This window comes from Salvelinus alpinus, chromosome 14 (genome assembly GCF_045679555.1).
Source record: "Salvelinus alpinus chromosome 14, SLU_Salpinus.1, whole genome shotgun sequence".
Lineage (NCBI taxonomy): Eukaryota > Metazoa > Chordata > Actinopteri > Salmoniformes > Salmonidae > Salvelinus > Salvelinus alpinus.
The window spans coordinates 1,937,051-1,951,299 of record NC_092099.1 but is presented as its reverse complement, the minus strand read 5'-3'; the positions used below and the strand labels follow the sequence as shown (position 1 = coordinate 1,951,299).

Here is a 14,249-nt window from a genome sequence, read left to right as displayed (position 1 = left end):
CCATGTATCACAGGCATAGTAAGTGCACTTTTCCTCAATAAAGTAGCTATCAGCAAAGTCAGAGCTAGAAGGGGGTGGGATGGGGGGGTCAAGTGCAAGTGTTGGTTCAGAATTTAAAAAAAATAGTTATTATATATTTTTTTGTTCTGATAGTAATTCACCTGATTCAGATTCAATACTTGCAATATCCGCTAATTGGAATTAATGGTTGCGTCTAATTCGATGGATGGCAAATTCTGCTGTCTGTGTTACCAGTAGATTTAGTTCTGTCTTGACTTTGATAAGAGTAGTCGCTACCTGGTCTGAAAAAGTGTTAATAACTTCTCCAATTCTGCCATTTTCTTTAACCTCACTACGGGGTGTGGGACGCCCACCTGGCCAACATCCAGTGAAATTGCAGAGCGCCAAATTCAAAAACAGATCTGAGAACAGCGCCCTGCAGACATTATAAACAGTAACAAGCCAACTAAAGGAGTTACACAAGTCAGAAATAGTGATAAAATGAATCACTTACCTTTGATGATCTTCATATGTTTGCAATCACAAGACTCCCATTTTCTCAATAAATGTTTGTTTTGTTCGATAAAGTCCATGTTTATATCCAAAAACCTCAGTTTTGTTAGTGCGTTTTGTTCAATAATCCACTGTCTCAAACAACATCCGGTGAAATTGCAGAGCGTGAAACTAAACAAAACAGAAATTCTTATAATAAACATACATAAAAGATACAAATGTTATACACCAGCTTAAAGATAAACTTTTTGTTAATCCAGCCACTGTGTCAGGTTTCAAAAAGGCTTTACGGCGAAAGCAAACAATGCGATTACCCGAGAACAGCGCCCAGCAGACAAATCATTACAAACAGTTAGCAGCCAAGAAGAGGAGTAACAAAAGTCAGAAATTGCGATAAAATGTATCACTTACCTTTGATGACCTTCATATGGTTGCACTCCGAAGACTCCATGTTACACAATAAATGTTTGTTTTGTTCGATAATGTCCCTCTTTGTGTCCAAAAACCTCAGTTTTGTTGGTGCGTTTTGTTCAGCAATCCATTGGAACAAAGCGCGGTCACAACAGACAGATGAAAAATCAAAAAAGTACAAAAGTTCGTAGAAACATGTCAAACGATGTTTAAAATCAATCCTCAGGTTGTTTTTGTGATAAATATTCAATAATATTTCAACCGGACAAAAGCTTTCAATGGAAAAACAGCCTTTCAAAATAATAGTACTTCCTGGATGGATTTTCCTCAGGTTTTTGCCTGCCATATCAGTTCTGTTATACTCACAGACATTATGTTAACGGTTTTGGAAACTTTAGAGTGTTTTCTATCCAAATCTACCAATTGTATGCATATCCTAGCTTTTGGGCCTGAGTAGCATGCAGTTTACTATGGGCACGCTTTTCATCCAAAATTCCGAATGCTGCCCCCTACCCTAGTGAAGTTAATTGTGATTTATTCAGCCCACATGTGAATGCAGTTGCATTATTTTTTATAAAACCTTTAATGGCGTCCCATAAAATCTGGATCATTGAGGATCATTGACTGAATTTTTGCTAATCATTGTGAATTCATTCAATTCAGTTTCATTGGTCATCCCCCCCATTCCCTTCACTAGCCCCCCCCAAATAACTTATTTTGAGGTTTCTTCTCTCCCAATCAGGATTTTGCTCAATTAAGCATTTTGGAATTGACTACTATACAACTCATGAGTTGAAATTCTAATTGAATTGGACACCTTACTGGATGTAGAATTTGAGTTTGAGTGACAGGAATGTAAAATGTAATTTGGTGCAATCGGAGATACTGGATATAATGACTAGATGCCTATGTCGTTGACCTCAGAGTGGAACGGCGGGCTGTCAAGCTCCTGTCCTCTCTTTGGATTGGTGGATACATCTCGTTATTTGAATACTTTTTACATTTTCAATAAGGGGTGTTGACATGTTGATGTCATGTGCATCCCACTTATATCAGTACACTCGTAACAACCTAATCATTACGAAACTTCTATTGCATATCAAATAAGCCTTACATATCAAAATAAAAATGTGTTTTTATCTTGACTCATACAAAAACTACTCACTTGCTTAATAATTCATGATCTGCTTCATGTGGACAGATTTTAGGTGGATTAAACCCTCTCTCTTTTTACTCTTTTCCTCTCTGTTGCAATTCAAATCAATTCCACTCAGTCATATAACATTTGTTTTATTGAATCTGACAGGTCCCACTTCCAGATGCCAAAGAATATATAACTTTTCTCGAGAAACAATGTTCAAATACTCTTTTAACCTTTGTGCTTAGAATAACCAATTCTTTTTCCACCAACAATTTCATTTGTTTGGCTTATTTTTGAAGGCCTCAGGGTCAACTTGATGGTTAAAATAATGCATTCTGAATTGAGCCCAACCCTGCTTTAATCAGATATAATTGGTGGTGGAATGTTACAACAGGTATTAGGTCTGTCATGCTTGTCATGCTTGACAGTGTTTTGTAGGCGTTAAATCACACATTTCAGTTTTTCCTTCAGATTTCTCGATATATGAAACAAGTCAATGAATATTCAGCAGAGAATGTTGCAGATGATTTCAGGTGATAAGCCTACATTACCTGTTCAATAACCCAAATGTTCTTCATATTAAACCCTGTAGCTCCAACTCCGAAGTTTTCAGCAATTTCTGAAGCAGACAAGAAAAAGTACATCAAATCAGGCAACCCCATTGTACTGCAATGCGAGCTCTCAGATCCTACCACCAAGGTGTACTGGTACAAGGATGGAACAAAGCTCCTAACCCAAAGTGGAGTAGACATCCAATCAGATGGAACTATGAGAACTCTAGTTATCCAATCAGCAGAGCTGTCTCACTCTGGAGTGTACCGTTGCGAGACAATGGAGGATGGCCTCCAATTCACTGTGGAAGTAAAAGGTGATGTTAAAACTATCTATGAATTAGAAATCAACCAATCAAGTTCTGCAGTGGTAACTAACCGATGGCTGGTGGTGTTTGGTGTTGCTTGGCAGAGTATCTAAAAGAAAAGATATCACTTGTCCGTTTCCATTGTTTGTTGAGCTGATACAGTAGATACTCACACCTGAGATCTGCACGCATAACTCATAATTAATAATTAACGTGAAAGTTAAGTGCACAGATCTCTAGTCTGTATACTGCCCTAACTGGCCGAAGCCAAACTTAATCATGTTACAGATAGCCTTGATGATGGGGTACTTACTTCAGCCACACAATTAGTGGATAGTCTTCTATGAAGGCTAAACAATCACATGAAAACACAACCATTACTAAGATGACAAAATGTTCAAGTAATATGGTGACCGAATATGCAGATATAAATATGGTAGTGACGACCCAATGGACAACATTTGAGGAGAATTTGTTTATACCTATTTGGCTATTGAGATTAGTGTACTGGTTCATAACTTACAATTGGGTGTAAGGGGGATATTTTAAATTCCAAACCATTCTATAAGTATCCATTGATATATATGTGAATTATGCCCTGGTGACTACTTACTACATCTTGACTCATCTTTTATTTAAACAATTACCTTCATCTTTTGTCCTCCCTCATTCTTATGAAGACACCCCTTTGTCATTTGTTGCCTCACTTACCTGTCTCGTGTCCTTCATGTTATTCTCTGTAAACCTTTAGCGGCTTTGAGATTGCACCATCCTTGACTCTTGCACTCTCTGCTCTTCAGTTCTTGTTTGTTCCTGCTTTGTGTCTTATCTTTGTTAACTGTGTCTGGCATCTCGTTTGAATGGTTTTCTGTCATTTGAGCCAGGTCTTAATCAGTTTGGTGTGTTTGCAGTTTCTTCCCTCATAATGAAATACATGTATTGCATATCTTGAAAATCTTTGAATCATTTAAAAACATGTCAGAAAATTAACATTGTGATCCCCTTTTATGATCATTGACACCCATAGCTCCACCTGTGAGGTTCTCAGCACTTCCAGAAGCTGAAAGGAACAAGTTCATTGAAGATGGCTGCCCCATTGTACTGCAATGTGAGCTCTCAGATCCAACTGCCGAGGTGTACTGGTACAAGGATGGAACAAAGCTCCTATCTCAAAGTGGAATGGAAATCCAGTCCGATGGCATCAAAAGGACACTACTCATCCAATCAGCTGAAATATCACACGGTGGAACATATGAGTGCTCAACAGCAGGTGATACCATCACATTTAAAGTGGAGATCAAAGGTGATTTGCAGCTATTTTTTATCTACACAACACATAATAGGAGCTTATGCTTATATTCTCATTGGTGTAGCCACTGTTCTTTTTTTTTGCAATATTTTCCTTAACTCTTACTGTATCTAATGTGTGCTTATATTTGATGGTCTGGGAGGACATTAACTACTACTTTCCTTCCACAACGACCTGAACTTTAGCACCGCTAGATCAATATGTGTTTTTTAGTCAGTGAAGTAGCCTAACGTCACGTGCACACAGGTTGCATCATTACACTGCCGCACAGTACGTTTTACGTAGTCTTCTCAGTCCATGCGTCACAACATAACAAAAAGAATCACGCTACACATTAGCAACTTTTTCGATGGTTTATCTACTTACGTGTCGGATACCGCACCGCAAAGCAAGTTGGTAAAATCCTATGGGTTGCGGAGCTATGCACCGCAACCTAGTACGGCAGATGAGTCGGAGCAGTTGCGGATTGCCTTCCATTGAAGTAAATGGACTTCCGCCAGAACACATACAGTTTGACGCAACCGGTGTGCACAAGACTTAATACAATTGTCTTTCAACACAACTTCAAAGCCATACCATTTTCTCCCCACACATATTCATACCCTTTAGCTCCATCACAGAAGATCATGCCACTTTCACCAATGGAGAGGAACAAGTCCGTAGAAATTGGCACTCCCATTGTACTGCAGTGTGAGCTCTCAGATCCTCTAGCCCAGGTCTGCTGGTCTAAAGATGAAATGAAACTATTTCCCAAAACTGGCCTCGATATCCAAAGTGAAGCCAATGTGAAGAGACTAGTCATTCACTCTGCGGAGCTCTCTGACTCTGGGCTCTACTGCTGTAGTCTTGCTGACGATGCCATGACATTCAAGGTGGATGTTCAAGGTGATTTTCCTCTTTATGCCTCCCTTTTTAACAGCTTTTTAGGGGTGCAACACATTTCATTCCGTTTTTGTATTGTAACTAATAGTTGTGTTACAGTATACATCTTTGTAATAATGAGTGTATCCCTGAAAAACGGTGATCTACAGTAGGTTTTAAAGGTACGAATAGCTTTTTAATATAACATAGAACAAGAATCAGCACTTTGAAACAGGTGCATTTCGTGTTTTGTTAAATATTTTTCCTAAATGCTTTGAAAACCCCATAGCTCTTCCCGTGAGGTTTTCAGCACTTCCAGAAGTTGTGAGGAACAAGTTCATTGAAGCAGGCTGCCCCATTGTTCTACAATGTGAGCTTTCAGATCCAACTGCCCAGGTGTTCTGGTACAAGGATGGAACAAAGCTCCTCCCAGAGAATGGAGTCGACATCCAATCAGAGGGCGCTTTGAGGGCTGTGATCCTCCAATCAGCGGAGCTCAGTCACTCTGGGGTGTACAGCTGTGAGGCTTTAGATGACTGCATAGCATTCAAGGTGGATGTTGCAGGTGATCTAAGAATTTTGAGTTTGGTCAAAATCACTAACTAATATGTTGATTAATGCTTCGTAATGCGTGCAAGCTGTCGGTTTGTATTGAACATCATATCTTCTTTTACATTCCATCAGTCATTAGTAGGCCTAAGCATCCTTTGGAAGAGTTAGTTATGTGATATACACAGTAGAAAAGTAGATGCTTGATAGTATTTCTAGTAGCAGATTCGATTAAGAGAAATGCTGATTTTGATTGCATGGAATTAAATTAATTAATTTAATTCAAAGGATATGTGAGATTTACCACTAAATTCTCTCGGAAAAGCAATACCTTTTCAGGTACAAATTGGACAGCTATGCTCAAAGCAGTGCAACTAATAGCTTCAGCATTCAAATGTCTAACCTCCTGTGATGAGTGAAATATCCTTCAAATCATCTCATGATATTTACAAAATAGAAATTTGTTAAAGCAATAACTTCAACTCTGGTGACTCTAGACACAACAATTAATCAATTGTGCCCTCTTTTTAGTATCTAGACAACCCTTAACAAGTAGCCAGGACGGTAGCCACATAATATCATACATCTTCAGATGAAATTAATCAAATTGCTTTTGTATGTACATGTTAACGTTAGAATGATACCTCCATTGAATATATTTCTTTAAATGAATTAAAGCACCTATAGCTCCACCAGTGAGGTTCTCAGCTGCCCCAGAGGTTGAGAGGAACACGTCCATTGAAGCAGGCTGTCCTATTGTACTGCAATGTGAGCTCTCAGACCCCAGTGGACAGATCTGCTGGTACAAGGATGGAATAAAGCTCCTCCCACAATATGGAATACACATCCAATCAGAGGGCACCATGAGGACCCTGGTTATCCAATCAGCCACATTTTCAAGCTCTGGGGTGTACAGTTGTAAAACAGCAGATGATATCAGCGAATTCTATGTGGATGTGAAAGGTGACATGTAAAGCTTTTCCGTTAATGTCAAATTCGGCGTGACTAATAACTTCATGTTGCAGATAAAAAAATTCCTTTTCAGAGCACGCAATCTTTGGACATTGGACATGTTCATTGAGTTTTGCTTTTAGGAGCTACTTATGCATCTACCCTTATAAACACGTAACGTAGGAGCCATTTGTGTTCTTAAACTGAGCTATGGTCATCATAATAGTTTTTTCCCTTTTGTCATCTCTTGTTGCCATTCATGAGATATTTTGATACTTTTCATTAAAGGCTAAACACCTGAAGAGGCCATCGGAGGAGAAAAAAAGCATGTACCGTGATCTGTCATTTTCCCAATGACTTAATTGCACTACAGTACATCCTTGCACAGCTTTTATTAACCGTTTATCTTTGCTTCAACAGTGGACACAGACTTCTCTAGAACTATCCAGGCAATCCTTGGCAATGCTTGAAGTCAATGCATCATCGTCAGTGCTTGAAGTCAATGCATGTTTAACCTGCACAAAGCAGGCCTTTTACATCTAATAAGACATCCCTTGTTATTTCACTCCACTGAACCATTTGTATTGTTTTCCGCAGCACCTCCGGTGACGTTTGTTGATATCCCTGAGGAAGACCTCTTCAAAAGTGTTGTGGAACAAGATCGTCTTGTTATGTCCTGTGAGGTTTCCAGGGCTGACGCTATTGTCCAGTGGTACAAAGATGGGGTTGAAACGCAGTCTAGTGACAACGTTGCTGTACAAGCAGATTGCACTCTTAGGATGCTGACCATCCAGTCAGCTCAGCTGTCAGACTCTGGGACATACACATGTCGTGCCGGAGACAGAGCTTTAATGTTCAAGGTTAACATACGAGGTAATGACTTAGCAAGGACATTTCATTCTTACTTTGAATGAAGTACAACATCAAATCAAGCCTACAGAATATAATTTTTGTGAATGATTCATAATCTAGTGGCATACTGCATTCATAAGCTATGTGGACTAACCGTAAAACAAGCATTTGGCAATTGTGAATTGCACTTTGAAGACTATGCTATGACTTGTGATACTGAGATGGCATGCTCGCTGTGATGTTCTCACTCCCGTAACTCCGTGTCATCTACAGAGCCACCAGTGATGATTGTATACCCTAAAGAAGATGTCCACCTTGATCGGCATGTGCCGGAGGAGATCATTCTCAGCTGTGAACTCTCACGTCTGAATGGTGTCGTAAACTGGTTCAAGGATGGGCAAAAGTTGCAAGAAAGCGAAAACATTAAACTTAAGATTGAGGGCCCTTACAGGCGACTGAAGATTCTTTGTGGTGGAGTCGAAGACTCTGGCGAATACGTCTGTGACACGGCTGATGATTCAATATTCTTTCATCTCAGCATAACAGGTAAGGGGAGCAATCAAGAGCATAACATCTTGTTTTCATGCAGGTTCACAATGCATGCTGTAGCAACTGGCTTTCTCTGTCACACGAGATCACTATTTACTCAAACAACAAGTGTTTTGGTCATACTGCATGTCTTGATGCATTGTCGGTGCTGTCTTTTTCTAGAGCCTCCAGTACAAATTATATCTCCGAGCCAGTCGCAAATGGAGCTCTGCCAGCAAACATCTGAGAGGATGGTGTTGAGCTGTGAGATCTCAAGGCCCAATGCTGTGGTGCGCTGGTATAGGGACGGGCTTGAGGTGGAGGAAAATGACAACCTCATCTTAGAGGTGGATGGGGTCTACAGGAGACTCATTATACCTGAGACCACAGTCAAAGATTCAGCCGAATATGTGTGCGATACGGCTGATGACAACATGACATTCTTTGTCAACATTGCAGGTACAGATGTCTACTATCAGATACTTTTTTCAAGGGCACTTGATATCCAAAGTAGACACAGACAGATTACTTATGAGTATTGAATGATTAATGGTGCCTTAGTGATCTGTTGCTGGTGCAGAGTGCATAATATGTCACAAGAAGAAACCCCTTTACTGCTGAAGAGATGCTTAATTTTGAAGTGATTATTTTTTATACACAGATCCTCCTGTCCGTTTCATACGCCCAAGAAAGATGGCAAGTCGGGTCGAGATGTTTGTTGGAGATTCTTTGGTTCTTGACTGTGAGGTGTCCAGATCAAATGCCGCGGTAAGCTGGAAGAAGAATGGGGAGGAAATGGAAGAGAGCAGCAATGTCACCGTTATTGAGGATGGCGTCATGCGGCAATTAACCATCCACTCCATGACATTGGAGGACGCTGGGCAATATGTCTGTGACGCCAAGGATGATGTGATGGACTTCCAGGTCAAGATCAAAGGTAGATATAGAAATTGAATCACATATTCATGTTAGTCCATACAACTGCCTGTTACAGTACCTTTCACTTGCTTTGTCACTGTTCATGTTAATCTTATACAGATGCCCATTAGAGTACCTTTCACTATATGTTAATCCATACAGCTGCCCAATAGAGTACCTTTCACTTTATGTTACTCCATTCAGATGCCCATTAAAGTATCTTTCACTTGCGTTCTCGCTGTTTTCATTCTCAGAGACACCTGTAAAGATCCTGGGCAAAAACGATGTGAATACTCAAAAGCAGTTCTTCGCCTCAGATGACATTGTCTTAGGGTGTGAGCTTTCAAGAGCCAACTGCATGGTCGCCTGGTACAAAGACAAAAAAAAAATCGATGACAATGAGCGCTGCTGTAGTGAGGAGCAGGGTGTTTTCCGTTCACTGGTGGTTTTAAATGCTGAGATCGACGACTCTGGAGAGTACACCTGTGATGCCGGGGATGATAAGATGGTGTTCAGTATCACCGTGAAAGGTACACATTTTTGTTTCCTAGGTCCATGCTGTCTTGTTTATGTCATGTCACATTCTAAATAATTTCTGAAGTGTCTATATAGTCCTTACGAAAGGTTTATGAAGGCTTCATGAAGCATTGCATGTTTGTGTTAGTTAACAGAGAAATAAAAAACATGTCAACTTCATATGCACCACTCCAACATCAACGTATGTGAAAACAGCACATTTCTATGTTTTGTAGTGAAAAAGATAGAGGAAGACAAGTGTTACCGCCATCATCTGGTGTGCATCATGATTTTTACTAACTATGAGAAAGCAAGGGGGACTTTACTAACCTTTGCCTGCTCATAGTGGGTTAAAAGAGTAAAGTCCCCGATCTGTTTATTTGAATTGTTTTATTAGTCAATTTGCTTAATGAATCAGTCCCTGTAAAGCCTATTAACTTCCTGACGGTTTTGTCTGAGAGCCCCAGTTATTTATTTTTTAATTTAATATTTTTATTTTGGGGGTAGATCAGCTTTAATATTACAGATAGATTGTAGTTTCAATCAATGTAATTGTCTGCATCATTTCTAATCCCCCATATACAGTTGAAGTCGGAGGTTTACATACACCTTAGTCAAATACATTTAAACTCAATTTTTTACAATTCCTGACATTTAATCCAAGTAAAAATTCCCTGTTTTAGGTCAGCTAGGATCCCCAATTTATTTTAAGAATGTGAAATGTCAGAATAATAGTAGAGAGATGTATTTATTTTAGCTTTTATTTCTTTCATCACATTCCCAGTGGGTCAGAAGTTTACATACACTCAATTAGTATTTGGTAGCATTGCCTTTAAATTGTTTAACTTGGGTCAAACGTTTTGGGTAGCCTTCCACAAGCTACCCACAATAAGTTGGGTGAATTTTGGCCAATTCCTCCTGACAGAGCTGGTGTAACTGAGTCACATGTGTAGGCCTCCTTGCACGCACACGCTTTTTCAGTTCTGCCAACAAATGTGCTATAGGGTTGAGGTCAAGGGCTTTGTGATGGTCACTCCATTACCTTGCCTTTGTTGTCCTTAAGCCATTTTTCCACAACTTTGGAAGTATGCTTGGGGTCATTGTCCAGTTGGAAGACCCATTTGCGACCAAGCTTTAACTTCCTGACTGATGTCTTGAGATGTTGCTTCAATACATCCACATAATTTTCCTCCCTCATGATGCCATCTATTTTGGGAAGTGCACCAGTCCCTCCTGCAGCAAAGCACCCCCACAACATGATGCAGCCACCCGCGTGCTTCACGGTTGGGATGGTGTTCTTCGGCTTGCAAGCATCCCCCTTTTTCCTCCAAACATAATGATGGTCATTATGGCCAAACAGTTCTATTTTTGTTTCATCAGACCAGAGGACATTTCTCCAAAAAGTACGATCTTTGTCCCCATGTGCAGTTGCAAACCGTAGTCTGGCTTTTTTATGGCGGTTTTGGAGCAGTGACTTCTTCCTTGCTGAGCGGCCTTTCAGGTTATGTTGATATAGGACTCGATTTACTGTGGATATAGATACTTTTGTACCTGTTTCCTCCTGCATCTTCACAAGGTCCTTTGCTGTTGTTCTGGGATTGATTTGCGCTTTTCGCACCAAAGTACGTTCATCTCTAGGGGACAGAACGCATCTCCTTCCTGAGCGGTATGACGGCTGTGTGGTCCCATGGTGTTTATACTTGCGTACTATTGATTGTACAGATGAACGTGGTACCTTCAGGAGTTTGGAAATTGCTCAAAAGGATGAACCAGACTTGTGGAGGTCTACAATTTCTTTCTGAGGTCTTGGCTGATTTCTTTTGATTTTCCCATGATGTCAAGCAAAGAGGCACTGAGTTTGAAGGTAGGCCTTGAAATACATCCACAGGTACACCTCCAATTGACTCAAATTACGTCAATTAGCCTATCAGAAGTTTCTAAAGCCATTACATAATTTTCTGGAATTGTCCAAGCTGTTTAAAGGCACAGCCAACTTAGTGTATGTAAACTTCTGACCCATTGGAATAGTGATATGGTGAATTTTAAGTGATATAATCTGTCTGTAAACAATTGTTGGAAAAATTACTTGTGTCATGCACAAAGTAGATAACTTTGTAAGTCCTAACCGCCAAAACTATAGTTTGTTAACAAGACATTTGTGGAGTGGTTGAAAAACGAGTTTTAATGACTACAACCTAAGTGCATCTAAACTTCTGACTTCAAATGTATGTATGTATGTATGTATGTATGTATGTATGTATGTATGTATGTATGTATGTATGTATGTATGTATGTATGTATGTATGTATGTATGTATGTATGTATGTATGTATGTATGTATGTATGTATGTATGTATGTATGTATGTATGTACAGTATATACCAAAATATGTGGAAACCCCTTCAAATTAGTGGATTCGGTTATTTGAGCACACAGCCATGCAATCTCCATGAACAAATATTGGCAGTAGAATGGCCTTACTGAAGTGACTTTCAACGTGGCACCGTTATAGGATGCCACCTTTCCAACAAGTCAGTTAATCAAATTTCTGCCCTGGTCAACTGTAATTACTGTTATTGTGAAGTGGAAACGTCTAGGAGCACAACAGAACGGCACCGCCGAGTGCTGAAGCGCGTAGCGCGTAAAAATTGCCATTCCTCGGTTGGAGCACTCACTACCGAGTTCCAAACTGCCTCTGGAAGCAACTTCAGCACAATACCTGTTCATCTTTGAGTCAGATTTGTTCCTTTAAATTCGGGGTGTAGCCATGAGCTCCCCTTTTGTCCCCAACCATGTGAACCTGTATGTGGGACAATTTGAGGAAGCACTCATTTACAAAACATAGACACACCACCTACTTTCTAAAATCATCCTATGGAAGAGATACATAGATGATGTCTTTGTGCTCTGGGAAGGAAGTCAGCAGGAACTAAATGAATTCCAAATTCTGGTGAACGAGTGCTCTGAATATCTCAAATTCACCATGCAGATTGATGAGATAAAACTAAATTACCTGGACTTATTGATCATCAACGATAATTGATGCATTACATACAGATTCATACACAAAGCCCACGGACCGCAATACCCTGCTACGTGCTAATTGTATGCATCCCCTTCCCCTCAAGAATGGTCTACCATATAGCCAGTTATGCAGGGTTAAACGAATCGGTGGCCACCAGTCAGAGTTTGACAGCAATAATAAGAAAATTACAGAAATTCAAAATGAGAGGCTATGAAGACAAAACTCTTAATGCTGCAATGGTGAAAATTTCTCAAAAATCAAGACAGGAACTGCTCAAAATTAAACCAAAGAAGAAAAACAACACAACAGTGGTTTGGCACAAAGTACACCAAGTGTTTGGAGAAAATGAAAGCAATCCTGAAAAAGCACTGGCATATTCTGCAATCAGACAAAAAAATTGCATAACTCTTCAAGGAGCCCCCACTGGTGGTCTATAAGTGTGGTCGCAATATTGGGGATAGATTGGTTAGATCTGACCTGGCCACTCAGACACTCTTGACACCCATTCCAAATGGGAACTACAAATGTGGCTCATACACACAGTGCAATAGCACTACAAAAACATCCTTCTTCAGACACCCACATACGGGTCGAAAAATCCCTGTTAGGGGCATCATTTCATGCAAGACAAAGGGAGTAATCTATCTCCTCATCTGTACATGTGGGAAAGCCTACGTAGTACAAACAAAAAGACAATTAAACAACGCAGAGCTGAACACCACAGCTCAATCAGGTGTAAGATCACTGACTGTCCAGTAGCAGCTCACTTTGTTGAAGCTAACAATCCCATCTCCTCCTCAGATACACAATAGCGTTGAGATCCTACTACTACAGAGGGAGGCCTACTTGATATCCTATTTAAAAACATTGACCCCTAGTGGTCTGAATATTGACTTTGATCTCTGGCCCTTTGTATGACCAATTGTATTTTCTGTGATTGTATTTTCTGTGGCCTGCTGGAGGTCATTTTGCAGGGCTCTGGCAGTGCTCCTCCTTGCACAAAGGCGGAGGTAGCGGTCCTGCTGCTGGGTTGTTGCCCTCCTACGGCCTCCTCCACGTCTCCTGATGTACTGGCCTGTCTCCTGGTAGCGCCTCCATGCTCTGGACACTACGCTGACAGACACAGCAAACCTTCTTGCCAAAGCTCGCATTGATGTGCCATCCTGGATGAGCTGCACTACCTGAGCCACTTGTGTGGGTTGTAGACTCCGTCTCATGCTACCACTAGAGTGAAAGCACCGCCAGCATTCAAAAGTGACCAAAACATCAGCCAGGAAGCATAGGAACTGAGAAGTGGTCTGTGGTCACCACCTGCAGAACCACTCCTTTATTGGGGGTGTCTTGCTAATTGCCTATAATTTCCACCTTTTGTCTATTCCATTTGCACAACAGCATGTGCAATTTATTGTCAATCAGTGTTGCTTCCTAAGTGGACAGTTTGATTTCACAGAAGTGTGATTGACTTGGAGTTACATTGTGTTGTTTAAGTGTTCCCTTTATTTTTTTGAGCAGTGTAGTTTGTCGAGATCGGTGTGGAAGAAATTGACTGGCCTGCACAGAGTCTTGACCTCATCCCCATCGGACACCTTTGGGATGAATTGGAATGCCAACTGAGAGCCAGGCCTAATCAACCAATATCAGTACCTGACCTCACTTACGCTCTTGTGTCTGAATGGAAACAAATCCCTGCAGCAATGTTCCAACATCTAGTGGAAAGCCTTCCCAGAAGAGTGGATGCTGTTATAGCAGCAAAGGGGGGACCGACTCCATATTAATGCCCATGATTTTGAAATTAGATGTTCGAAGAGCAGGTGTC

The 14,249-nt window shown here is 40.5% G+C and overlaps 1 protein-coding gene across 6 annotated transcripts in view; it reads left to right on the top strand.

The window, feature by feature from the left end:
• Positions 1–14,249, top strand: part of obsl1b (obscurin like cytoskeletal adaptor 1b) — a 73,323-nt gene that overhangs the window by 17,499 nt on the left and 41,575 nt on the right. For 5 of the 6 annotated variants that reach the window (XR_011667698.1, XM_071340135.1, XM_071340134.1 and 2 more), the window contains 10 exons: positions 2,658–2,933; positions 3,952–4,227; positions 4,843–5,118; positions 5,384–5,659; positions 6,322–6,606; positions 7,192–7,467; positions 7,720–7,992; positions 8,158–8,433; positions 8,636–8,911; positions 9,147–9,422. Coding sequence is in view for 5 of the 6 variants with exons in the window: in XM_071340135.1 (XP_071196236.1) it covers positions 2,658–2,933; positions 3,952–4,227; positions 4,843–5,118; positions 5,384–5,659; positions 6,322–6,606; positions 7,192–7,467; positions 7,720–7,992; positions 8,158–8,433; positions 8,636–8,911; positions 9,147–9,422 (2,766 nt within the window). In the remaining variant the exon portion in view is untranslated. The remainder of the gene's footprint in view (positions 1–2,657; positions 2,934–3,951; positions 4,228–4,842; positions 5,119–5,383; positions 5,660–6,321; positions 6,607–7,191; positions 7,468–7,719; positions 7,993–8,157; positions 8,434–8,635; positions 8,912–9,146; positions 9,423–14,249) is intronic. The other variant, XM_071340136.1, reaches the window with a different exon arrangement.